The sequence below is a fragment of the Simochromis diagramma genome, unplaced genomic scaffold (assembly GCF_900408965.1).
Source record: "Simochromis diagramma unplaced genomic scaffold, fSimDia1.1 OVJJ01000596.1, whole genome shotgun sequence".
Classification (NCBI taxonomy): Eukaryota; Metazoa; Chordata; class Actinopteri; order Cichliformes; family Cichlidae; genus Simochromis; species Simochromis diagramma.
In genome coordinates this window covers 24,803,241-24,830,411 of record NW_024387245.1, presented here as the reverse complement: position 1 = coordinate 24,830,411, position 27,171 = coordinate 24,803,241, and the positions used below count along the sequence as shown (strand labels likewise).

The following is a 27,171-nucleotide window of genomic DNA, read 5'->3' as shown; positions in this document are numbered from 1 at the left end:
GTTTTTTAGTGTTTTGTACTTTTGAACCACTTGTTTTTTTAATCAGTTGATTATTTCAGATTCTTTTCTAGTGTGTGTGTTTTTGGAAGCATGTGTGTTTGTGTTGTGCATTTTTGCCAGTAACCCAGCACCCAGATTTGATCCATTGTTACCCAGTTGTTACTCGGGGTCCTTTTACACTTTTCTGTCTTCAGCGCTGCCGACAAACAGGGTTTAATATTTAATGAGGTTCAGTTTAGAGTGAGTTAAGAAGAGTTTCAGAACTAAGCATTCATATGACTGTTTTGCACAAACGTTTAATGTGAGTATGTGTTTGAGAGTCCACTGTGGTTCAGATGTAGAGCAGAATTGTCTAATTTCAGGAAGTTAACCACAAGCACAGCATGGTATCTAGTATAGTGGAGTGTTTAAAGACCTTGCAAATAGGAGGCTGAGGTACAACTCCTTGATGGAGATGAAGCTCTGTCCTTTCTTAAATGTTCGAGTTCATACTGTAAACACTTTTTGAACCAGCTCAGCATTTCAGGTTCACCCATCGGATTTCCAAAAAGAGAAGCTTGACTCATCACTGCAGAGAACATGCAGTCTGCATGCCTTGGTGCTTGAATTTATACACCTGTGGTCATGGAAGTAATTGGAACACCTGAATTCAATCATTTGGATGGGTGAATGAAAATGTTTGCCGATCAGCAGAATGTCATCTTACATTCGTGTATCACAGCATATAGTCCAGTTTCATGTTTACTCTGATCAAATACTGGGATTCAAGGTCAAAATGACCCATAGACTCCAGCTTGCAAAACTCTGTGACTTGGAACCAACGAGGAAGCCGATGCATTTAGTGATGCAAATAAGAGAAAAGTGTTGAAGGCAACATTACCCAGTCTGTGATCAAAAACTTTACATTTTAAAAGATCATTTATTTGCAATCCAGTCACACTTAGAAACTTGAGTTTTGGCCACTGTTACAAAAATATACGCAAAAGTTACCTTCATACCATACAGAGAAAATAATCAGATTCAGGAAAATAAGTCTAGAAAAACTAACACCACACCCAACCCTCTTCCCTAGAAGCAAATCCCTCCCAGTTGTGCAAATAAAAAACACTTCTGTTCACTTGGAAGAAGCTGTGTCCAGGTGTTTGAGAGCTCCTCCCACCAGGTAAAGGCTTCCAGTGATGAGGACGTGGATCTCACTAGCTTCGCGGAGAGGAGCAGCTTTGGCTGTGACACTCGGTTTAACCAGCAGCGTCATCTTGGCCTGATCGGCCAGCACAGAGTCCCTGCCTTGTGTGATCCACTGGAGGGCGCTAAAGATACACGGGAACACCAAGGTGTCCCCTCTGTGCTCAGGTAAATTAGGAAGCCTGTCCTCAATCAGCAATGGATTATCTCCATTGTCATCTAGGTGGTTATGGAGGCGCCAGATCCTCTCATTGTCCCAGCAGCGAGTCAGCATTTCCTCCACAGACATGTCCAACTTCTTCTCCTGAACTGAGGGGGAAGAAGAAGGTGAAAGAACAAGTTCAAAGTTTTTGACTCAGAATTATTCACTGGATAAAATCGTCTCTTCTTGCATAATCTGCATCTGGAAACACAGACTCCAACACAAACTCCACACAAGTAAACTATAAAAATGTGCTTCAGATAAGATTAGATTACAACTGCACACTTCTGGACACCGATACTGTGTCCAGACTGATTTTATATAGAACGATCTGTACAGGTGCAAACAGGTTCAGCAAACTCACTACTGGAGGTGCTGACTTCGGCAATGCATGGGCAGAACACAGCAAAGTCAAAGTGGCACGGCTGCAAAGAAACAAGACATGCAAAAAAAAAAGTTTTCAACTCTATACGTACTGTCACGTCCTTGCCAACATACCTACAAATGCATTCAGGTTCGAAGAACTACTCACCACCAGGAGTTTAAGGAAAGCAGCTGCGTCTCTCTCTCCTGTAACGTTGAACAGTAAAACTCTGGCCACAGGGCCACTGAAACACAAACACATCAAAGTGTCACATCACATAGCATTTGATGTAAAAATATTTCTGTAGATCCACCTACAATTGGAACACACACTCTGGTCCATTTTGTTAACAACAGAGACCGGACTAAATGTTTAAATTAAAAATTCTAGCACATCTTTTTTTTCTTTTCTTTTTTTTAGCTTACCTGGCGTTCCTCTCGTGCTCAGCTGCAGTCTCTCTAAACCATTCAGAACAGGCCTGGATGCTGTGCAGGGTGTGAGCTCCATCCAGGAAGTAGGTGACCGCTCCATGTTTTAGGGTCTGGCTCCTGCCGGGCCACTCGGTATCTGCCAACCCTGAGAGCAAACGCATTCACTGTTACATCAGCTGGCCTTGGGTGGGTCCTGTTGTTATCTCATTGGCTCTGCGGGACTCACCTTTCACCATCACGGGGCTGGGACTGAACGCAGTTGCCTGAAGCATCCCGCCATTGTTAACAGTGCTACAGGGGAAGTGATTATCTGTTCAGAGAGGACAGGTACATTGAAGGTACACTAACCAAAGCTTGCAGCTATTATTTGCATTATTTTGTACTAATCATTTATTTATTTATTTCTGGATATATGTTTAAACATCAGCCCAACCTGGTAGACCCCTCATCTGAAGCCAGGTGTGACTCAGCTGGAGCGCGAGGGAGGCGTTGGAGCGCTGGTGCTGCCCTGCAAGGCCCAGGTGCAAAGGTCCACATTCTGCCTGGTAGTCCTCCAGCTGTGGACACACCCACAGTGGACACTGCAACAACAGGTTAGAGAGAGTTATAGAAAGCTGAAGCTTCACTTTCCTGTGTGATGTGACTGAAAGTGGACTCCTACTCCGATCTCTTTGGCCCGCTCCTCGAGCACGGGCATGGCGTCCTCTGGCTGTCTGATGGTGAAGGCGGGGACTCCAGGCTGCAAACACAAAAATGCAGCATTACTAAAAGAATCACGCATTCAGACTGAAACAGTTACTCACTCCTAATGTGAACAGACCTTGTAGATGCCCGCTTTGTGCCAGGCAATCTGTTTGATGGTGTCTCCCAGAATATCAGTGTGGTCTATGTCCAGGAAGGAGATGCCACACACCCACGGCCTCCTGTTGAAACACGCAGGGGTCATAGTGACGACCGAGGCTGTACACTGAGCATGGCAGCAGACATAAACAGCAAGAAGTACCACAAGATGGCAAGATGGAAAAATCAACTACACCCCCCCCCCCATCCCACCCACACAACAATAAGAAAAATCGAATCCTATATAAATGAGAAATGTAATTAGTGTAAAAAACAATTTTTAAACAGACGTAATTTTGAGAACATTAAAAATAATTTTGTATTTCAGCAAAAAGTGTAAGAAGACAGACTCCAGTGACTCTTATGACAAAGGCTTTTTAAATGTGTCCACTTGGTACCATTTTAGTTTATGTTTTGATTTGGAAGCTTTTCCATTGTTTGTGATATTTTGCATGTTATGCCAAAGACTTATGCTCTGCTAAGTTTACATCTCACCGTATTATGTTGGTGTTGTCGTACGCTCCGCCGATACCAACTTCAATCACAGCTAAATCCACCTGAGCAAAGAGAAAGAGCCATTTAGATCCAAGGAGTGTTTATAGTAAATAAGAACCATCTGTTGGTGAAATAAACAGGACTTATCGTTCAAGTAAATCTGAGCTCTGAGAATTACACACAAGCTTTTCTTATACACATCCAGAGGGGCTCATTTCTGAAGACACTTTTGAAATCTAATGTTAACTGCACCACTGCCTGTAAGGCAGATACATGCATACATAACATGTGTCAGGAATAAATTCCATATAAACATTTTCTGGCTGCTTTTGACAATGTACCTTCTCCTGAAGGAAGATATGGAAGGCCAAGATGGTGAGGATACCAAAATATGTCGGCATCGTCCCTCCGTGAGCGTCCTGAGGAGGTTAAAGGGAAAAAACATTATGACTCTTCAATCTGCTTGTTTATACACCAAAGATGATATATTTTATCTAATTTTTTCTAAATGATCACATCAGGTCATAAGTCTGAGGGTTTTAATTGAATTAATTTTAAGATGTTACCTTTCAAATATGGTCTCAAATTTATTAAAAGTGATGGCTTCTTCTACTTCTCTTTTCAGCTGATTTTTTCATGGTTCACCACAATGGGTCATCTGCCTCTATCTCACCCTATCCCAGCATCTTCCTCTTCATGTCCTCCTTCACTTCACCCATGAATCTTCCCAGTGGTCTTCCTCTTCTCCTCCTGCCTGGCAGGTCCATTTAATCATCCTTTGTCCAATATATCCTACGCTGTCCCTCTGATGACATTTTCTATCCTGCTCACTTTTAGGTAGATCTTAACATCATTTAAAGTTTCTTATCTTAAATTCCAGAGTTTAATATAGTTTTAAATCTTCCAGAAGTAACAGAAGTGAAGAAGGGGCTGGTCTAATTTCCATATCTAAAGCATGTCTGTATTATGTTAAAGAAATAAAAACTGTATTTTGAAGCAACACCGAGTTATACCACAAGATGGCGGAAAGAGTCATTGTAACCTTTACTAAAAAAGGCAAATCAAGCCTGGGAAAAGACAAAACCCCGCGAAGAAATTGCCCTAAAGCGGTATGCAAAGACGACACGACAGTTCCCGAGGCTCTTCTGGGAGCCGGAGTCAACCAGAAAACGCCTCCCAGAGTGTGAGTCCTCTATGAAGAGCAGCCTTTCGGAGGCCCCCAGGAGAATTGGTGTGGGGGTGTGGGAGATGCCGTCAATGAGTCAGGAACTACTGCCTGGATGCAATCCGCTTCTTCTGCGAGTGAGCAGTAATCCTTCGCGGACCGCAGCAGCACCGGCATCTGTCGGAGGAAGACGTGAGTGACGAGGAATCCGCTGTCATCCATTCCTAGCAAGGACAGCGTGCTCTCCATGAGCTCGAGAGCGGTACCATCACCAAGGTCTGAGAGAGAGAGGAGTTTCTCGGCCTGCATTGGAGAGGGAGTAGCGCCGTAGCAGCAGTGGCTTGAGAGCGGTGTATTTCCCTTGTGTGGTGGGATCCCGGAGGAGGGTCATCATACGGCGAAAATTAAAACGTACAGTTTTGCTATCACTTCCGACATAAATGAAGACAGAAAACTAAACAGCTGTGACATTTGTAGGGTTACTGAAGTTGGGCTAGCTGGTATATAATGATGTGCTACGTGGTAGCTAGCTACACAGCTATGGTTAGCATAATATGAACACAGTGAAGCTGGGGGCTGAACGCTAACTTTTAACGTGAGGGTTCCTGATGGTTAGGGACAAATGCAATTGCATGTGAGGATGCTGTAAACGGATCGAACTTCAGTCAGGAGAACAACTGCAATGTAAGGTTAGTCGTTAATATACTGCTGCATGGGCTGGGCTGTAGTTACATTGTAAGGTTTTAAAAACTGAGCTTTAAAATGAATAGTGATGCTAAAACCAGAGAGAGGCCGACAGTGATCACTGACTTTTTTTAGGGGCTTGTTCAGATTAAAGAACACAATACAAAGCATTAAAACATGTTAAAAACACAACAGCCTTAATAAAAGCAGAGTAGTTTGGACCCAGAAGCAGGGTTCATCAGGTCATCACTTAAAGATTGGATATCCCACCATGTTTTAATGCAGTACAGTTGTTGTTATTATTATCACTCGTCACATCTTATTTATGACAGTTAAAATAAATAACATTCATATAAGAAATAAAATTGTCTGTGTAAACTGTATGTAGTGTTAAACAGGCCTATACTACTGCACTTTAATGTTGGTCATAAGGGTGGTACTTCAGGAGCCATATATTTTATGAGGTGGTACTCATTGTGAAAAGTTTTAGAACCACTGCCCTAAAGGAGTAAAGACAAATTAAAAAGTGAAAAAAAAAACCCCACAAAACAAAACAAAACAAAACAAAACAGCAGAACATGACTGAAAACTTTTCAACAAACCCAATGATACAAGCCTGCCCCCTGGTGGTCAAAGCTCTGGTGAAAATTTGTGGAGGGTAATTAGAGAAAGTACCTTTAACAGCTTTGAATCCACATTAGAAGGTCAGTTCATCCCCAAAAGTTAAGTTACATCATTTCCCTCTTCAATTTAGAAAGGTTTGGTGCAATTTGCCCAGTTTTAGAGATATTATTTCTATGACACGACTCGGGTTCTCGGGTTGGCAGGTTATTACCAGAACCAGATCACCATAGGGTGTGTCACATCTGGTCCAGTGGATGGGGCAGTGTCAAGTGGCATTTTAGTTTTCTGTTTTTCTCTTTTCACACCTACCTTAGTTTCCTCGAGCCGTCTATATATCTGCCAGAAGTATGTGGTGAAGAGCTCTTTTCCGATTGGCTGCCCGTTGATCCGAATCCTCTCTGTGACTTGGACCAAATGTGGAGAGCTGCACCCAAGAAAAATAATTGAAGCCTGTTATTACCTGTCAGTCTCTCCATCTAATTCCTCCTGTGTGTGTGTGTTTATGTTCAAACTGCTCAAAATATCAGAGTAATATCAGAGTAATCTGATTACAAAAACTAAACAACCCATTTTACTGTTCAGACTACTCGAGAGAAGAGCACAACCCCAACATCTGGACAGCTGTTACATTCAAATGTAGAAATAACAAAAGACTTTATAGCTGAGCATGGGTGTGTATTTGTGTTTTATAGCTTATTTAAACCTTTCCAAGGACTGCACAGAAATCTGAAACAAACCACGTTTTTATGCAATAACACTGCAGTAACCACCTGATTCAGTAACCACCTGATTCAGTAACCACCTGATTCAGTAACCACCTGATTCAGTAACCACCTGATTCAGTAACCACCTGATTCAGTAACCACCTGATTCAGTAAACACCTGATTCAGTAAACACCATGGTTTACCTGAAAAATCCTGTGCGGAAGCCATAATTTCTTAAAATCTGCTCAGTGAACGCACACGTCGAGCCCTGAAAGACAAACAGTCATCATCTGGATTCATGATGTAAATGTGTGTTATACATAATTTAATTAAAGCCAGGATCTTATATACCACACACTCATCTCACATAGGTTTTATATTCTGATTTTCACACAGCACATTATTTGTTTCAGAGATTTTTATTTATTTGTTTATTTATTTTTTGTGTAAGACAAATGTGAGATTTCTGTGTGTTAACATGAGGCCATTCTTATGTGTGCCCTTTGTCCTGTCTTCCTCCCCTCACCCCCAACCGGTTGAGGCAGATGGCTGCTCCTCCCTGAACCTGGTTCTGCCGGACGTTTCTTCCTGTTGAAAGGGAGTTTTTCCTTCCCACTGTTGCCCAGTGCTTCCTCAAAGAGGGTTGTCTGATTGTTGGGGTTTCTCTGTATTATTGTAGGGTTTTACCTTGCAGTATAAAGCCCCCTGTGGTGTGATTTGGTGTTATATAAATCAAATTGAACTGAACTTAATTCTAATTAATCCACAGAACGGGCCTTTCTGATATAAAGAACACCTAAATGTCAGCTCACCTTGCCCTTTGTTCCGGTCACATGAATGATATTGAGATGGTCAAGTTCATCCACCTTTGATATGCATACAAGCACAGACATCTAGTTCAGTTAAGACTGAAGGTGATAATTACTGTAACTGTGTGTAATCTCTAATGTCACTGCTGCTTTGATTGGCTCACCGTGAGGCCCGCTCGTTCCAGGAAGCCTCTCATGGTCTTTAGCTGCAGGTGACATTTGCTCTTTAGCTCCTTCAGGGCGGTAGCATAGGGCTGCAACGTGTTTAGGGTGGAGATGGCGTCCTGTGGTAAACGTACAAAAGGAAGGACAGAAAAGTTCAAAAGTAACAAAAATGTGTCATCTGTACAGAAAAATGTCTGCATGAAATGATGAGAATCAGGATGTCAGGACAGTCTGATTGAAATGTAAATCAAACGGTGATAGAAAGTGAAAGAGTCTCTGTTTTCCTACTAGATTATAGGAGGGGAAAGGGAACCTTTCCAAAAAGAGAACCAAGGAATGATTCATGCTTCATGATCAGCAAGTTGAAAAAGCAAAATTGTGAAAAAAGAAAAAAAAAAAATAATGATATATTTTTTTAAAACAAGATTTTCTTCTCTGGAGGTTCCAGAATACTTGCCAGTGCAGAATTCCCCCACAGATTTCAGACTTTTGGAGAGCCGTGTCCCTCTCCAATAACAAAAACCCCTGGACAGCACCAGCCTTTGCCTTGAAGCAGCAGCTCCACAGTCACAATAATAGAACAGCTGCTATAAAACACTAAAACAGAAGAAAACCTCAGCTTACCGTTTCTGTATCCATGGCAGCTCTGCTTCAGTCTGACACCGTTGTGTCAGTTTCTGTTACAGCAGGTATGCACTTATCCGTCCGCTTTAAAACCCCGCCTCTGTCTTTGGGGCTTTCAGATATTTATCACCTTAGAAAAGCATCATTTTTGCCCGAGGCATGTAGTAAAAGGATGTAAGAATATTTTCAGGTATCTCTACTTGAGGATTTATTTTTTTGTCAACCTTTTATTTTTACTCTTTACATTTTCAAATCAGGCTCATTACTTTAGCTTCATTTGAGGGAAGTTTTTATTGTGAGTCTTCAAACTGATGTGAGGTTAAAAGAAGGTAACAATAACAAATAGATACATTTATTAGTTTATCCATCAGCGAGGCGTCTCACATTCAAAAAGATGAAAGAGGCAAAAAAAACCCACATCACTTATGCATTATCATAGCACCATAAACTCGGGGTTTGAATTAGGTTGGGATGATCCTGAACGGCACTTTTGGTGCATGTTGATAAGCTGTGTTTGCAGTACAGCGTTGAAGAGGAGCAATCATAAAGGGAGTAACGTTTTCTAGCGGCAGGTAATTTTAAACGTTTCTATCAGCTCAACAAAAATCAGCAAGCACACAAACTGTTAGTCACACCGTGTCTGCGAGGTAAAGGTCCAGCTGCTGGATTTCACAAAATGAGAGCTTCCCTCAGAGATGGAGAAAGACGTAAGAAAGACAGGACAGGAGAGGAAGAAGATGGGTTAGATTTAAAGGTAAGGGCTGCTCAGTGACATTTGATAATCTGCAAATTTAAAGATTGCATGTTAGTCCTAATTATTAAATCAGATATCGGGTCTGTATGGGGTGAAGTTTTATACCGTTTCATTTTGTAAAACGTCCTGCAAAACAAGCTGAGATCTACAGCTTTGTTTTATTCAAAGGTTGTGTGAAAATGCTGTGCAGTTTAGTGCTGGATAAACAGTAGTTTGCACTATTGTGATGGATTCGCATAAAGCTCTGAGCTCCTGGTCAGAGTTCGGTTACACAGCAGAGATGAATTCAAACTTAAGCTGATGATGAGATTCACTCACTGAATTTAACTGTATGCTGTGAGTGTAGGGGAAGGACATCAGCCCAGATAGCTTGTGAAATATTTTTGAATTTAACTGTGATCACAGGCTGTGCACTAAGACCATCTGCTGGAGCTCACAGTAGAAATGATTGAGCAGCAATTCTTGTCCCCACACTGAGCTACTACAACTGAACTTGGGGTTCCTCCACCTTCTGAACCCCACTTATACTTCCATGCATTAATATTATTTTATTATTACATTAATACAGCATGAGGTTCAGTTAGCTTTGCATAATAATATCTGATAGCATTGTCCTTTAAACAGCTACTTTTTACTTAATTACTTTGAGTACATTTCAGAGCCGGTACTTTTTCACTTTTAGTTGAGAAAAGAAGTTGACTTTCACCAGGACATTTTTTTTTAAACACATATCTTCACTTCACAGTAAAGAATGTGTGTGTTATAGTGTTTAAGGTGTGGAGGCATATAGTGACTGACAGATCTCTACTCTATGTGGCATATTTCTAACCCGACAAACTGGATGAATCCTGGGGGGGGAAAAAAAACCTCCCCAAGAAGTTTCTTTGTTGTTTTTAGTAATTTATTTCTGTTTGATTTAATTTACCCTTCTGAGTCTGAATAACATCACTCTTTTGGACCATCCTACATGTTCCCCTGATCTAAATCCAATCGAGAACCTTTGGGGATGGATGGCATAAGTTTACAAAAATGGACAACTCATTCCTGAGTTCATGTTTGGAACTTTGATTTCTGTTTTTTGGGGGGGCGGGGGGTTATGGGTTTTTTTTTTGGAAGTGTGGTCCTAAACTTTTGATCAGCTGTAAAAAGCTTGTTTCAGTTGATTGCATGCTCAAAAAAAAAAAAAAAAAAAAAAAAAAAAAAATTGGTGTCACTCCCATTTCTTCTTGTTGAATATGGTTTTATGACATTTTTCAAATGCGTCATAATATATACACATACACACATACATATATACACATACATATATACACACACGTGTGTGTTTTCATGGTGATTTCTTTCTTTCAGTAAATGGTAAATGACCTGTATTTGTATAGCGCTTTTACTAGTCCCCCCTAAGGACCCCAAAGCGCTTTGCACACCCAGTCATCCACCCATTCACACACTGGTGGAGGCAGCTACAGTTGTAGCCACAGCTGCCCTGGGGCAGACTGACAGAATGGTGTTTGAAAAAAGAAAAACAACAAAACCCTCTAGTACTCCAATTCTAAGAATTGCGCTAATTCTTCAGTGAAGGTAAAGATGTTTCTGCTCAGTGCAGCAAGATGGTCTAGTTCATCCTGTTAAACTGTAGTGGGGGGGGGCTTACTCTCTTAACTTTTCTGTTAAAGTCACTGCACATCACTGATGTACAGGTTGTATATTCACAAACCTTGCATACGGTATCAAGTGGTCCTGTTCTTTGGAATGAGCTACCTGCTGATTTCAGATCAGTTAATTGTGTGTCTGTATTAATAATAGGAGACAGCTCACAGGTGTTGTTTTGTAACCATTTTTATTGTGGATCACACTGCGGAGACGTGGACTGTGTCTGTAAAACATTTCCCATCAGCAGGACCAAGAAGGACACTAAAGTTTTAAACCATGGTTGGCACAACGTCTCCATAAACTAACCGGCTCAGTTTTTAAAGATGTGAGCGGATTCCATCGTAGAGCTTCCACAGAAGTGAATTTCAGGTGAAACTTAAAAGAGCGATGTTCATTTTGTGCTCATAAAAGTCAGAGTCTGAACGGATATGGCTGAAGGTCTTAACCTTTTAGCTTTAAATACACCAACTGCATGTGTCACAGTCTGACCATGAAGTTAAATTAAGGCCCATTTAAATAAGACGTAGAAACGCAACACTGATTTTAAACTCGTGGCCTCCTTTGTAAATGTATAAATCTGGTGGATTCACACATTTACAAAGGAGGCCACATGTACGAAGCACACTGTGCAACCAAAGTGACACAAAGGAAAATGTGCAAATATTTCTCAATTTTTAAAGATCTCTGAAATGTGATAATTAAACATTCCCAACAGGGTCAGAAACAATTAATGCAGTTTAAATCATTCCGTTTGACCAGCTCAGCTGTTTGTAGCGTCTACAGCTCATGTAAACACATCTGGCTTCAAGTAAGACTGAAGACACTCTGGAGCGTCTGCGCTGTAAGGCTCAGGGTGAAGCTGGAGCTGCCTCAGTCCTCATAATTAGCTCTCAGAGAAACAAATCCCCAAGTCTGAAATGTTAAAAGCATGAAAAACCTTCCTCTGTCCAGGTAAGTTTCCCACAGTAGTGTAAACATGTGCAAATGGTCACTTAGAGGAAGCTGGGTCCAGGTGTTTGAGTGCTCCTCCCACCAGGTGGAGGCTTCCGGTGATGAGGACGTGGATCTCGGCGGCCTCACGGAGGGGAGCGGCTTTGGCCGTGACACTCTGTTTAACCGGCAATGTCGACTTGGCCGGGTCGGCCAGCACAGAGTCCCTGCCTTGCGTGATCCACTGGAGGGCGCTGAGGATGCACGGGAACACCAAGGTGTCCCCTCTGTGCTCAGGTAAACGAGGAAGACTGTCCTGGATCAGCAGCTGGGTGCCTTCGTCATCACCCAGCCGGTTATGAAGGCGCCAGCTCCTCTCGTTGTCCAAGCAGCGAGTCAGCATGTTCTCCACTGACACGTTGAAGTTCTGCTGGTCTGAGAAGGAAACAACAAGTCCGATAAATCCTGTGTATAGAACTCTGCAGGAAGAGGTTAAGACTAAATTCTTGCTCCATGACCTTACTGAACACTTCCTGCACCTGAGTTTTGTTTTTGGCCCTCGTTAGCTGTCAGCAGCCTCCGGAGTCCAACAAGCCAACTAAGACTATCCTCAACAGCTTCTTTTATCGCTGGCATCTGGCAATAGAGTGGACCATGTTCCACACCTATGTCCCAGTCAGTTTCCTGGACTGAGACACTCCTAGTGCATCCTCACTATACCATGTGATTACACCAGGCCTGTCCAGCATCATGTCCCACTACCTGATCTAACAGCACCACCAGATCAGCTCCCGTTTTCACCCGACTGTTCTAGACATGTGAGGTCTGATCGAGAGTCGGATTAGTGAGTCCTGGTGTTCTTTTGGACACCTTGATGCTCGATCATTATGTTTATCATTAACAAACTGCATGCACAGGCTGTCACTCCTGAACGCGCCATGTTAGGTTTCACTCCCACTGTGCAGGTGAACATTAACACTTTCCCCCTTGAAAGCCAACTAGGAGTAACCTTGAAGCCCTTTCCTGAACAGAGTGGTTTCAAGCTGCTTATGAACAAAATGACTGAACGTATCTCTATCGAGAGAGAGAAGTTTCTTTATTCTCCTTTCAGAAACTCCATCCCATTCAGAGTACTCACCTGCGTTACAGGAAGCAATGGCTTCAGTGATGTTTGGGCAAAAGACAGCAAAGTCAAAGTGACACGTCTGAGAGAAAAAAAAAAAGAAACAAGGGGCAGAAGAATTATTTATAGGGGTCAGTTCCTCTCTACATGAATGTGTGCGTATTAAAGTAGCTGTACTCACCACCAGCAGTTTCAGCATGGCAGCAGAGTCTCTCTCTCCTGTCGCGTTGAACAGCAGCACTCTGGCCACAGCTCCACTAAAACAAACATGTCGAGGCATCAAATCAGCATGTGAAGTACAAACCTTCCTGTAGAAACACTTCTAGGATTTAAAGAGAGCGTGGCTGTCTGAGGTGGTCTTTGACACACAGTTTAACAAGTCTTGCTCACCTGGCGCTCCTCTCGTGCTCAGCTGCAGTCTCTCTGAACCACTGAACGCAGGCCTGCATGCTGCGCATGGTGTGAGCTCCATCCAGGAAGTAAGTCACCTCTTCATGCTTCAGGGTCTGGGTCCTGCCGGGCCACTTAGCATCTGCCAGCCCTGAGAGCAAACACACACAGTTACCTCACTGAATGACAATCTGGTTGTAATGGCAGCTGACTGGCTCAGCAGGACTCACCTTTAACCATGATGGGGCTGGGACTGAACGCAGGCGCCTGAAGTGTACCGTTGTTTTCAACAGTGGTGACGGGAAAGCTGTGATCTGCTGAGAGAGGACAGAATCAGAAAGGGTTTTATTGCCAAATGTTGAGCAGGTTTACAACATTAGGAAATTGCTGCGGTGCTTCAGTGCAAACATACTGTCATAAATTACGCTTAAATAGACATGAAAAAAATAAAAATAAGAATAAGAATTAAAGTGCTACGTAGATAGATATATACATGAGTGCAGGTGGTGATCAGTGCAAACATGGAATGATGCAGTGAACACAGCGTAGGGTCATGTGTTAGTGGTGGGAACAGTCATACGGTTATTGTTCATGTGTCCAACAGCAGAGGGGAAGAAACTGTTCTTATGGCGAGAGGTTCTGGTGCGAATGGACCGGAGCCTCCTGCCTGAGGGGAGCAGGTCAAACAGACTGTGTCCAGGGTGAGAAGGGTCAGCTGAGATCCGAGCTGCACGCCCCAGTGTCCTGGAGGTGTACAGGTCCTGCAGAGATGGGAGTCTGCAGCCAATCACCTTCTCAGCAGAGCGCACAACACGCTGCAGTCTGTTTGTCCCTGATAGTGGCTCCAGCGTACCACACGGTGATGGAGGAGGTGAGGATGGACTCGATGATTGCAGTGTAGAATTGCATCATTGTCCGTGTTGGCAGGTTGAATTTCTTCAGCTGCCTCAGGAAGTACATCCTCTGCTGGGCTTTCTTAATGACGGAGGTGATGGTGGGCTCCCACTTCAGGTCCTGGGTGATGGTGGTACCCAGGAAGCGGAATGAGTCCACAGAGGTGATGGGGGTGTCAGTCAGGATGATGGGGGGGGAGTGGAGCTGTGTGCTTCCTGAAGTCCACAATAATCTCCACTGTCTTCTGGGCATTCAGCACCAGGTTGTTGTGGCTGCACCAGGACACCAGACGTTCAACCTCCCTCCTGTAGGCAGACTCATCCCCGTCCGAGATGAGTCCAATAACGGTGGTGTCATCTGCAAACTTGATTAGCTTGACAGACTGGTGGGTGGAGGTGCAGCAGTTGGTGTACAGAGAGAAGAGCAGAGGAGAAAGAACACAGCCCTGAGGGGAGCCGGTGCTGATGGTCCGGGAGTCCGAGACATTCTTTCCCAGCCTCACGTGCTGCTTCCTGTCCGTCAGGAAGTCAGTGATCCACCGGCAGATGGGATCAGGCACATTCATCTGGGAAAGCTTGCCTCGGAGATGGTCTGGAAGGATGGTGTTGAAGGCAGAGCTGAAGTCCACAAACAGGATCCTGGCGTAGGTTCCTGGGGAGTCCAGATGCTGCAGGATGAAGTGTAGGGCCATGTTGATGGCGTCATCTACAGACCTGTTGGCTCTGTATGCAAACTGCAGGGGGTCCAGGAGGGGGGCCGTGAGGGTCTTGAGATAGGAGAGAACCAGGCGCTCAAATGACTTCATGACCACAGATGTCAGAGCCACGGGTCTGTAGTCATTTAGTCCAGTGATCCTAGGTTTCTTGTGGATAGGGATTATGGTAGAGGACTTGAAGCAGGCAGGCACATGACATGCCTGCAGTGAGGAGTTGAAAATGCCAGAAAACACTGGGGCCAGCTTGTTTGCACAGTGTCTGAGGGTGGCAGGAGACACACCGTCTGGGGCCGGGAGCTTTTCGAGCATTCAGACTCTTAAACTGCTTCCTCACATCTGCTTCATGAATATGAAGAGTTGTGGTGGGAGGAGGTGGTGTGAAATCCTCTTTTGTGTGGGGTGAGGAGGGGGGTGTTGTAGGTGAAGTGTTTGATGGTGGTGATGGCTCTATGGAGGGGGGAGAGGTGGGGGAATGAGTGTCCAAAGTGTCTCTATTGTTGGGGCCGTTGGAGGTGTGAAGGCTGCCTGATGGCTCGTCAAAACGGCAGTAAAAGTCGTTAAGGGTGTTGGCCAAGAGCAAGTCGTCAGTGGAGTGGGGGGTTTTAGGCTTGTAGTTGGTGATATTCCTAAAACCTTTCCACACAGAGGCCGAGTCATTCTCTGAGATCTGCTGCTGCATCTTCTCAGAGTGCTGATGTTTAGCAACGTCCACTTCTTTAGTGAACCTGTACTTGGCCTCTCTGTAGCAGTCCCTGTCTCCGCTTCTGAACGCCTTTCTCTTTTCCAGCCACAGCTTTTTGAGTTTAGGAGTAAACCAGGGTTTGTCATTGTTATAACTCAACCTGGTGCGTGATGGCACAATGCTGTCCTCACAGAAGTGGATATAGGAGGTGACAGTGTCCGTAAACTCGTCCAAGCTGTTAGAAGCAGCCTTCATTGTGTCCCAGTCTGTGGTCTCCAAACACGTGCGAAGCTCCTCCACAGCCTCGTTGCTCCACAGTTTTTTAGTCCTCACGACAGGTTTGGAGAGCTTCAGCCTCTGTCTGTACGCGGGGATCAGGTGGATCATGACGTGGTCAGAAAGTCCGAGTGAAGCGCGGGGCACCGCGCGATAGGCCCCGCTGATCGTGCTGTAACAGTGGTCTAATGTCCTCTCCTCTCTGGTCAGGCATTTAATATACTGCTTGTATTTGGGAAGCTCATGGCTCAGATTGGCTTTGTTAAAGTCCCCAAGAGCAATGATGAGAGAGTCCGGGAATGTCCGCTCCATGTGCAGTATCTGCTCTGCGAGTGCGCACTGAGCTGCCAGGTTTCTATTAACACTCGTCACTTAACCCCTTCACTCACACCCCTAAAGAAAGTCCCGTTTGCAACAAGCCATGAAGGGAGCACAGCAAACACATGGAAGCAGGAATTTTTTGACCCACTTCCAAACGCTGTGTGTGGTGGGTACATAACACTGCATGTGAACCTGAACACACCATCTCCTCTGAAGCATGATGGACGCAGTGTCATAGATAGATGGAGCTAAAATACAGGCAGGGATTTAGGCAGGATCTTTACATCCGAGCCCTGTAAGTTATATACTGTGGATCTCATCATGCAAACCTGTCCTCACCCTGTGAACCTCAAGTTCCCCCTTCACCCTTGTCAGTTTTATTTAGATTTTTCTGACTTCTTTAGCAACTTTTTTGAAAGCACAACAGACATTAGCTACTCTCAGCCACAGAAGCACTGCTCTTTGTTTGTGCTCTCTTCAGTGAGTGACAGCAGCACGATCTGTTTACTGTGAGGCAGCAGACATCAATGTAGACCAACTCCTCTCACCGATTTTACATTTAAAAAATTTAAAAAAAAAAAAGAAGAAAAAAAAAAAAGAAAATCACGGTTCAGCTACATGGTTTCGAGGCTCAGGCAGTATTCAATTTATGTACATTTGGGATATTTAGGATTTATGTATAAACGTTAATCACACCTGGTAGGCACCTCCTCTGAAGCCAGGTGTGACTCAGCTGGAGGGCGAGGGAGGCGTTGGAGCGCTGGTGCTGCCCTGCAAGGCCCAGGTGCAAAGGTCCGCATTCTGCCTGGTAGTCCTCCAGCTGTGGACACACCCACAGTGGGCACTGCGACAACAGGTTAGAGCATGTTAGATAAAACTGAAGCTTCATTTGTATGTGATGTGACTGAAAGTGGACTCCTACTCCGATCTCTTTGGCCCGCTCCTTGAGCACGGGCGTGGCGCCCTCTGGCTGTCTGACGGTGAAGGCGGGGACTCCAGGCTGCAAACACAATAATGCAGAGTTACAAACAGGAACTAAAAAGAAATAACGGGTTCAAGCTGAACCACAGACACACCTTGAAGATGCCTCCTTTCTGCCAGGCGATCTTCTCGACGGTGTCTCCGAGAATCTGAGTGTGATCTATGCCCAGAGAGGAGATGCCACACACCCACGGCCTCCTGTGGAACCGCACAGGGCGAGAAACGCTGGTTAAAAGCGCCTCAAAGTTTTTCAAGCGACTATAAAGTGTTTTTTATTCTACCTCATGAAAGACGAATTGTAAAAGTAATGCTAATAATAAACACATGAAAAAGAAGTCTAACCATATAAATGAAGACTAGTCTACTTTTTGCCCCCAATTTTTGCTCCAAGTCTCTTTAAGGTCTGTGGCACTCACTGCCTTTAGATTAGGACTCAAACTGCACACGATCACGTGTTAATTTCACCTTCAGGCTCACTGCACTGTTGTTCAGTTCTAATAAACCAAGTGCACAAAATGCTGCACGTTTGCATTTCTTGTCAGAAGCATATTACCTGCATGACTGCACACACTCCTATAGTTAAACCAAGAGATGTGTGTGCTGCAGAGGCTTCCTGATGGTGGAATATTTTGGCATTCATTTTCTGATGACATAATTAACTCCATGGTAGCCATGTTCTTTGTTAGATAACTGCATTAAAATCCAAAAGGCATAAACAGCACAACCACGGTGCTCAGGGATTCTGGTTAGAGCCACACAGATCTCAAAAAGGGACTTTGCAAAGCAGAGATGAGACCATGATAATGCAGCCATGTCCACCTTTCATAAATCCAAAATACAGTGGTCCCTCGCTATAACGCGGTTCACCTTTCGCAGCCTCGCTGTTTTGCGGATTTTTGTGGACCATTGTCAATCTCGTGCCGTGTCTCCTGTACAGTACAGAATGTGTTCAGCTTGTCAAATTTACATAAATCTTCGATCGCTAGAAGTGTGACCCCAAAGTGCTGCACTGTATGTTTGCACGTTTTCTCCCCAACAAACACAACTATGTCGATGAAACGTTTTAGTTTTATAATACTGGCCTTATTTTTCTACAAAGGTTTGAACTTTAAGAGAGTTTAAAGAAGAGAGAAACGTGTGAAAATGTTGATGCCTGTCTGAGAACAGTGTATAAAGTATGTAGTGAGGCGTGTTACAGCCTTTAAACATATATAATAATTGTAAAACATAAAGCTGACTACTTGGATTTTACCTGTCACAGGTTATTTTTAGAACGTAACTCCCGCGATAAACGAGGGACCGCTGTATCACACATATTCCTTTCTATCAAAAGGTACACACCAGTGTGCACAATCAGAGCCATAGCACCACATGCTAATGTTTATTCACCATGAGCCTGGCAGTGGGCCCATTTTACAAGTGCTCAGTTTGTGCTAGAAACAAAAACTCCCTGTGGCCTGTATTATACTCTTGTATGAGTTTCACTGAAACTCAAGTTTCAATGAAGAATCTCACCTTATGATGTTGGTGCAGTCGTACGCGCCGCCTATACCAACTTCAATCACAGCTAAATCCACCTGAGCAAAGACAAGAGCTGTTTAGATCCAAAGAAAACACCAGGAGTAAATCTGAGCTTTAAACTTCACTGACAAAGGAAACTGCACAGGTGTCTGTATTTAAGGCACATTAATACCACTTAAGTGAGGAATAATTTTTTTTAAGTGTGTTTATTGGCTGTCTCTGGAGTTACCTTCTCTTGGAGGAAGACATGGAAGGCCAAGATTGTGAGGAAGCGGAAATACGCCGGCATCGTCCCTCCGTGGGCATCCTGAGGGGATCGAAGAGAGAAAGACCAAGACTGCCTGATTACAGCCAAAAGATAAAATAATGAACTTTCTGATCCATAATTCTAATCTTCAAGTCAAGTCAAGAAAGCCTTTGTCACATGCAAGTTGCCCTGCAGCGAAATGGGACCCCCCCCCCCCCCCCCCCGACCTTACATACACAGCACAGACATCACATGGGGAGACAGGTCGTATTATGGAAAATCTTGGCTATTTAACACAGAACACAACCTATAATAATCAGAATGAATAATAATCATCATCATCATCATCATCATCTATAATAACCTTGGCAGGGACCAGCAGATGGAGAAAAACACTTATCTGAAATAAGAACTAGGAGTTTTTAAAAAAGCAAAAATTAAAAGGACAAAATTAAATGAAATAAATAAAACTGCTTTTCTGATTCTGTGGGAAACCTGCAGCTGCGTGCATTAAAGGGTTGAACTGAGGGGCGGTAACGTGACCGACACGTGCTGCCCGTCACATGAGGCTCACGCTCATCCTGACGCGAGGAGCCTCATTTTAAAACCAACTCAATTACAACCTGTGACACAGATTATACACACACACACACACACACACACACACACACACACACTATGGTCAGTGACTGTCTGCGCTCCCGTTTTCAGACCCACCTTTGTTTCATCGAGTCGCCCGTAAACCTGCCAGAAATATTTAGTGAAGAGGTCTTTCCCGATTGGCTGTCCGTTGATCCGAATCCTCTCCCTGACCTGCACCAGATGTGGAGAGCTGCACACAAACGCGCAGCTTCAGACACAAACACTTCAACACAACCAGTCGAACCTACATTACACACCTGCACCCCCCCGCATCATCAATATGATCACATTTTAAAGAGCTTCAGAGGAGCTCACAAATGGTCACCAACTTCATTTTCCTTTCCATTTTCTCTTTTTGTTTTTTTTTTTTTTGGAGAGGTGTGTATGTCTCTCCAAAAAAACAAAAACAAAAAAAACCAAAAAAAAAAAAACCAAAAAAAAAAAAAAAACATGTGGATGTTGTTCACACTTTACGATCTGGACCAGCTCTGCAGTTTGGGAGGGAAAGGGCAGTGATCCTTCATGGCTGATTATGGATTTTATTTCTTATTAAATCTTGTGTGTACATCCCAAAAAGCTGCAACACATCTTTAATCTTACATGGTGGATGCTTCAAGTCAAAAAATAAGAATAAAAGTTAGATTTGAGTTTACCTGTAAAATCCTGTGCGGAAGCCATAATTTCTTAAAATCTGCTCAGTGAACGCGCATGTCGAGCCCTGAAAGACAAAACAGTCATCACTGGGTTTTTCCATCGGGACAGAACAGCACTTTGTTGAAAATGTCCTCTAAAATAAATAAATAAATTTATAAATAAAAAGTGAAGTCTGAAAGCACCCTCGACCAAGCTGGTTAATGAATACACATTTGCCAACATGTTTGTTTGACCTTCTGCTCTCAAGTTGCATAACGAGAGCTCGGCGCTGACGGGACAGACGACAGCGAGGTTAAACAGAGTCCCACACATCACTACAAGCCCGACAAAGATCTGCAGGGCTTGATGGGACTCGCACTGTCAGTAAACCTTTGGCATCACATCCTGTTGGTGTGTGCAGACAGATGAGGCCTGCTTATGCTCATGAATTCAGAGTTTTAGAGTCAGGAAACGTACCAAAAACAACAGAAACATCTGAATGACTGAGCAAATTTAACTGAACGGAGAAAGCAATCCAGGAAATGTATGAAATTGTGTCCCTCACCATCTCTGTGAGTCAGGAAATATCAAAATGTTACAAACTCATCACTTTTACTATGTTTTCCTGCTAAAAATCAAACTTTTTACTTAGTTTTATACTAATTAAATTAAACCTGTTTAAACCATTAAAAAAAATGAACAAATTCAAAATAAAAAAAATAAAATAAAAAAAAAATTGCATACATAAATTATAACTTGTATACTTTTTGCTACATCCTTTTGTCTGACTGTACCCATTATGTTTTACAGGGGAAAAATAATTCTTAAATAATTTTTGCAACTTAATCATATTAAATTATTTTTTATTGCACTTTCCCCCCCATTTACATGACTTTATTATTGTATTTACATATATTTTATTGCATTTATTTTTAAAGTTTAACATTGTAAGTTGTTCCATTTTTTCCATAACTGATAAATAGCGACATGATCTTTATGCATAAATTCTATTTTTTTTTTTTTTCCATAGCATTTTATATTATTGAGCTCCTGGATCTTACTTCATCCATTTAAATTTGTCTTTTTTTCCCCCTTGAGGGTTATTTCCCCCCACTGTTATACATATTTTATAGAGTTATTTTTAAGATAAGTCCAATTACAGGGTGTGTTTGTACAAGGCTGCCTCTTTATCTCAGACCTAAATCTGATTTCAAGATATGATTGAGTATTGAGGGAGACTGATATACAAGAACAATAAAACATAGCGCTAAAGAAATACTCATCTTCATACAGTTATGTAACACACATCAGCTCACCTTGCCCTTTGTTCCAGTCACGTGAATGATATTGAGATGGTCGAGTTCGTCCACCTTTGACACACACAGACACACACGTCAGATAACACTGAAGGCCATATCTACTATGACACTGTTTGTAATTCTAAATGTTTTCTCCGCCCTGATTGGCTCACCGTGAGGCCGGCTCGCTCCAGGAAGCCTCTCATGGCGTTCAGCTGCAGCTGAGGGTTGCTGCGCTCTCGTCGTACCTGCTCCAAGGCGCTGGCATTTGTCTGCAGCGTGTTCAGAGTGCAAATGGCGTCCTGAGGTGAAAGAAAAATGTTTGAGGATGGAATCAATAATCTGCAGGAAAGAGTTTCTGAATGAAAGGATGAGGATCAGTCTGACTTAGAGAGTGACAGATGCTTTGTTTCCTCTGCACATGTCAGAAGGTAAAAATGACACTTTCACACGAGCAGAGCCAAGAAATCTTTCATGCTGAGACGGTCAGTGAGAGTCAGAGGTGTAACCACCAGCCCAACAACACCTGTGAAGCAAACCGGCTGAGACCAGCTAACCACTGATGAGCAGCACAACAGCAGCTCTTCTGTCACTCTGTAACAGAGATACCTGCGGCATGTGGGGGTGTGGGCGGGGTCTAATGCTTAGCTCATGCTTCACCGTGGACACTGGCAGTAGCTGGCGCAGTGTAAAGCTGCTTCTTCACAAATAAGTCCACATGGTTGATGTCTGATGATGAAATTTGCATCACTCTGGCCCAAGTGGACTCGTGAACATGGAAATTACAAGAATCAAAACATGGCCACAGTATTATTTATTCTATATTACATCAGCCACCCGTCTTCATCTGGGCAACATGTTAAGCCTCTTCTCATGCCAGATCCATCTTACAGGTTTCAGCAGTCTCATATATGAAAACGAAAAATATCTCACATATTCAAAATGAACTGAAGTTAAAGTCAGAGCTGCTGTTTCTTCTCATTCAGTTTATGTGCAAAATGTTTACGTTTTGTGTTGAAGTGATATCAACTAAAGTTGAACCAGGGTCCAGCTGTACTTTCAGGTACGTTCATGTAACAACTGTTTGCACCAGAAGAAGCTGCAGCAGGTCAATATAAGCTTTCTTTTATAAGTGATTATTCAAGCAGCCAGCAGTTATTCCTGTTCTCAAGTTCTTTGAAATCAATTTAATCTAGCTAAACAACTGGCAGGCTCATGAAAATCTGGAAAGCTCAGTCTGATTCTGATTACTCAGACCAGACTGAGTTTGTTTTAAAAAACCCAAAAAAAGCCCATGAGACTCACGGGAGCAATGACAAGAATTCTGTTCATAAATAATTTGTTACAAAAGCAAATATTCAACGTGACGATATTTTCTGAGCTGTGATCTGACTGGATTTAGAAGATGGGATGGGAATGAAGAGTCAGCTTCAAACTGTCCACTCCATCAGATTCACATGTCTAACAACTCATTCCTTTAATCAGAGCTGGAGAGTGTTCTGACATCATTTCAAATCTCTTTGCCTTTAGAGATAAATGTTTGCTTTGATCAGGAATCAATGCAGGAATCTATGAAATAGTCAGACCTGTAAGCAGAATTAATGACAGCTTCAGTATCCAAATCTTATCAGTTAAACTTTGGGAGTTAAAATTTCAGGAATGGATTAATGTCAGTTTGAGTCCTAACAGGTGAGTCCCTCCCCCTACACACAGAGTGGAGCAGGCAGCAGCCACCCTAATGATAAAAAAATAAAAATAAAGCCATCAGAACTTTCTTTCCAAGCTCCTTAGATTATGAGAGCTCAATGACTTCAATCTCAGCGCCGAGTTTGCCGAGACCCTGAAAACTAAACAGCCAAGTTTAAGGCAGATCGGATGAACTGTTATTGAGATATGCAAATAAAAACAACCACAGATTTCTCAATTTACAACTGAAACGTCATATAAACACGGCGAAACTTCAGCATGTATCCGCAATCCCATTTACCCAATTCCTCTGTATGAGAGTTCAAACACTCAATTAAAAATAAAAATAAGATAAAAGCCAGTACTTTTAAAAGACAGTGATTCACAGCATCTGACATCTCACGCCTTCCACTTTAAAACCAATAAATATAAATCAGACACAGAAATAGCAGAAATGCTGGAAATTAAGCAGAATGAAGTCTTACAGCTCACGATTGCTCTTATGCTGTCCTGTCTATATCCATGGTTAGATCACTGGCTCCAGTTTGATAACGTTTGATCACCTTTTGTAGCAGGTATGCTCAGAGCAGGGCGATATGACCAAAAATATTTATCACAACATACATTTGAAAATTTGCGATAACGATATAACTGACGATATAATTGACACTAGACAAAATGCTTTACAACTCCTGAACTTTATTAGTGCAAAAGAAAACAAAAGAAAACAACCATCAATGTATTTTCACTTAAACAAGCAGCTTTTTTAAAGTGCATTAAAGTTATATAAAAAAAAATTAACAGTGCAAATGCAAATTCCTTGCTGACAGTTTAACCAAAAGGCATTTCCAGTGGAAACTGGCCGACATATCCTCAGCATAACCATGTACAATATCTAAAAAACTTAAAAACACACACAATATTATGTAATATTATGTAATATTATGTAATATTGCTGCTTCAACATAATATTATGTTGAAGCACGGTACGTATCACTCCGCGAGGCTCCTGCCTACAATAGCCGTAATGCTCCGACAATCCATCAAGCAAAGTCATACTGAAACATTTGACAGATTTTCGAGCGCCGTGTACGACATAAAATCGTTTCGAGGTCAGTAAACACAACCAGAATTCATGCATAAGGCACACGGGATTATAAGGGGCACTGAGTTTGAGAAAAATCAAAGGATTGATTTTAAGTGTGCCATATTTTCCAAAAAAAAAAAAATAAATACGGCAATAACGACGCCCCGCTGGCATGCTCTACCAAAAATAGTGCTTTGTTGTGTATCTGGGACGAAAGCCAAACCAGTTCCACACCACTGAAGTTGCAGCATTTTTACAAACCAATTCTGGTTCATCCGTTTCATTCAACGATCCACTTTCGCTCTTCTCATTCTGCGTCGCTGCCATGTGCTTATGTAAACAAAGGCACTGCGCACGCGCGTTTTACCTATGTTCTATCGCGATATTTCATTTTCCTATCGTTGCCCAACATTACATCGGTATTACCGTGAACGGTATGATATAGCCCAGCCCTAGGTATGCTCCCATCCACCACCAACACAAACACGTTTATGACTCCAACCATTGCTTTCTTCGAAAAGCTTTCACTCCGTGTCATTTCCCTGTCTCACAGACGCCACATTTCTTTTTCACTTCTGCATGCAAATGAACTGTTCTCCTGGCCAGAGTCCAAAGCACAGGCGTTGTGAAAAGTAGGTGTGGAGGAGTTCTGACAGCTTAAAGCAACAAGAGGTAAAGACAGATGAAGAAGAACGTGTGAATGTTTCAAAACTGCCACAGGAGACAGTTAACAGCATTCGAGCCTTTCAAAAAACAGCTACCAGACACCCTTCCATACCACCACCAGGTGGTGTCTCCTATAACTCAGGTGTGTTGTTGTTTTCTGAAAAAACAAAAAACAAAACAAAAAATAGGTGTGAATCCCAGGGAGCCGAGCCCAGCAGTGGATCAGAAATGTAAAGAGAAATCTTTTGTTTAGCTGCAGGCATGGGTGTAATCTCAGTGGTTACAGGCTTCTGGGTCAAAGGTGACAGATGGAAAACAAAACACTTAATTACTTAAAATGAACTCCACCCTTGTATGAATCAGAGTGGTTTGGTCCACTCATTTAGGCAGAAAAAAAAAAAAAGATATGAAGTCATAGCAGCCATTTCTTCATATTCTGTTAAATTCTTTTGTAAAAAAATTTATAGAGGGTTTTAATTTATAGCAGCACACATCTGGAAACATCTGAACTGTCCAAATTATTTAAACCTCCAGAGGGCAACTACAAAAAGTATATTTAAGTTTATTTGCTTAATAAAAATCGATTTTTAAGCAATTATTTCTGTAGAATTATGACAGATCGTGTCTAAAATCAATCTAGAAAGTGAGACCAATACAGAAGTGCCTTAAACCTTGTTTGATCACCACCAGGTGCCGACTCCTCTGGTTGTGTATAAACCAGCATTAATTGATTTGTGACGGCAGTGAACACATTCCTGATCAGTTTACTGGGCCAATCAGGAGTCTAAAGTCTTACAGAAGAAAACGTGTTTATTTTATGAATTATGCTCATTATTACAGTCACAGTGGAGCCTAAAACAGGATATGCGCCTCGTCGATCATAAACCAAAGAGCAGGCAGTCTGATCCACCCTGAGCCTGCCGAGTTTCATAACAACACCAAGAGGTCAATGGACAACTACTTCCATCTTTCACATACAGTCTACAGTTGAAACAGACTCAGAAAATCCTTAAAGGTAATTTTGTTGCAGTGACAATGAACTCATTCATTGAGTCTCTTTAATATCTGGCCGCAGGAAACCCATGATGGACGCCATGTGTAAAATTTTATGTGCCAAATGCTCGTGAAAGCAGTAGCACGAGGAGATAAAAGGGTCTTGCCTCCCCAATTTTGCATAAAGTAGACTGCGGACGGCTCTGACAGACCCAGTTCTGAAACTGCGGAAAATTCCCATTAATATTACAGGAAACATCAAAAATACCTGAGTTCATCCAGGAAAAAGTGAGGTGAGCATGGCACGAGTCAAACTAACAGAAATAACATGGCTACACAGAAATACCACAGCACGTGCCAGCGCAGACTTTTAGCCACTGACACACTACTGACATACGCGAGCTGTTAATAGCTGTCCAAGCAAGCGTGTAACAGCCGAGACTGGGCAGCCTGTCAGCCATGATTCCATCAAACTCCAATCAGCCCGAAAACTACCTCCAAACTTTGGGAAACAGTCTCGCTGCTCAGTTAGCTAGCTCGTTAGCCGGCTGGAGCACGAACGGCGGCGGTCACGCAGCATACCTGGTACTCCATTCCCGGGATGTGAGGAGCCGTCTCGGTGCTGTAGTGCCGGCACGAAAGACCCGCCAAACTGAGTGCCCGATCCCGCCGTGCAAGCCGCGCGGCGAAGGCCGAGCCCCGCCGTAGCATGCGCGACATGCACAGCATCATGAAGCGTGGAGGTGTCCCAGGAAGGCGACACCAAATATGGAAGGCTCGTTTTTCAAGCGTAATGACGTCAGAACACGCCCCGTCATTTTTACTCATTTATTATTTTTTTAAAAAAACATGAAAACGCAAAGAAATAAAACACACAAATACTCCGACAAAGATCGAACAATAAAAAAACAATACATTTTCAGAACCTGAGATTAGATCAGTATCTAAAACAATCCTGCAACAGTGAAAGTTGGTGGATGTTTTTCAGTGTCTCCAATATAAAAAAGAATAATAATAGCCATCCCAGCTCCATAATTTGTCGGGACCTGAGACTCACTGAAAACAGCAATAAATGGTAAATGGCCTGTATTTAAATAGCGCTTTACTAGTCCCTAAGGACCCCAAAGCGCTTTAGTCATCCACCCATTCACACACTGGTGATGGCAAGCTACATTGTAGCCACAGCCACCCTGGGGCGCACTGACAGAGGCGAGGCTGCCGGACACTGGCGCCACCGGGCCCTCTGACCACCACCAGTAGGCAACGGGTGAAGTGTCTTGCCCAAGGACACAACGACCGAGACTGTCCAAGCCGGGGCTCGAACCGGCAACCTTCCGATTACAAGATGAACTGCCAACTCTTGAGCCACGATCGCCCCTAATAACAGAT

General features: G+C 43.0%; 2 protein-coding genes across 3 annotated transcripts; both read right to left on the bottom strand.

Annotated features, from left to right (window-relative positions):
• Positions 1-899: 899 nt before the first annotated feature.
• On the bottom strand, positions 900-8,408 carry LOC120747409 (folylpolyglutamate synthase, mitochondrial-like). The gene is made up of 15 exons (XM_040053242.1): positions 8,294-8,408; positions 7,669-7,788; positions 7,508-7,561; positions 6,899-6,963; positions 6,300-6,414; positions 3,859-3,936; positions 3,518-3,579; positions 3,003-3,105; positions 2,844-2,921; positions 2,616-2,763; positions 2,409-2,492; positions 2,177-2,327; positions 1,920-1,995; positions 1,752-1,812; positions 900-1,494 (listed from the first exon to the last, which is right to left on the bottom strand). Exons 1-15 carry the CDS (start codon positions 8,306-8,308, stop codon positions 1,115-1,117), a joined length of 1,590 nt encoding a protein of 529 aa, XP_039909176.1. The 5' UTR covers positions 8,309-8,408; the 3' UTR covers positions 900-1,114.
• A 2,459-nt stretch (positions 8,409-10,867) lies between these two features.
• On the bottom strand, positions 10,868-26,539 carry LOC120747408 (folylpolyglutamate synthase, mitochondrial-like). 2 transcript variants are annotated; one of them, XM_040053240.1, is made up of 15 exons: positions 26,365-26,539; positions 21,524-21,652; positions 21,369-21,422; positions 20,073-20,137; positions 19,495-19,609; positions 18,760-18,837; positions 18,525-18,586; positions 17,105-17,207; positions 16,951-17,028; positions 16,725-16,872; positions 13,371-13,457; positions 13,141-13,291; positions 12,932-13,007; positions 12,766-12,832; positions 10,868-12,062 (listed from the first exon to the last, which is right to left on the bottom strand). In XM_040053240.1, exons 1-15 carry the CDS (start codon positions 26,512-26,514, stop codon positions 11,686-11,688), a joined length of 1,740 nt encoding a protein of 579 aa, XP_039909174.1. In that variant the 5' UTR covers positions 26,515-26,539; the 3' UTR covers positions 10,868-11,685. The 2 variants fall into 2 exon arrangements, with proteins under 2 accessions (XP_039909174.1, XP_039909175.1); XM_040053241.1 differs by having other exon boundaries at positions 13,371-13,454.
• Positions 26,540-27,171: the final 632 nt, after the last annotated feature.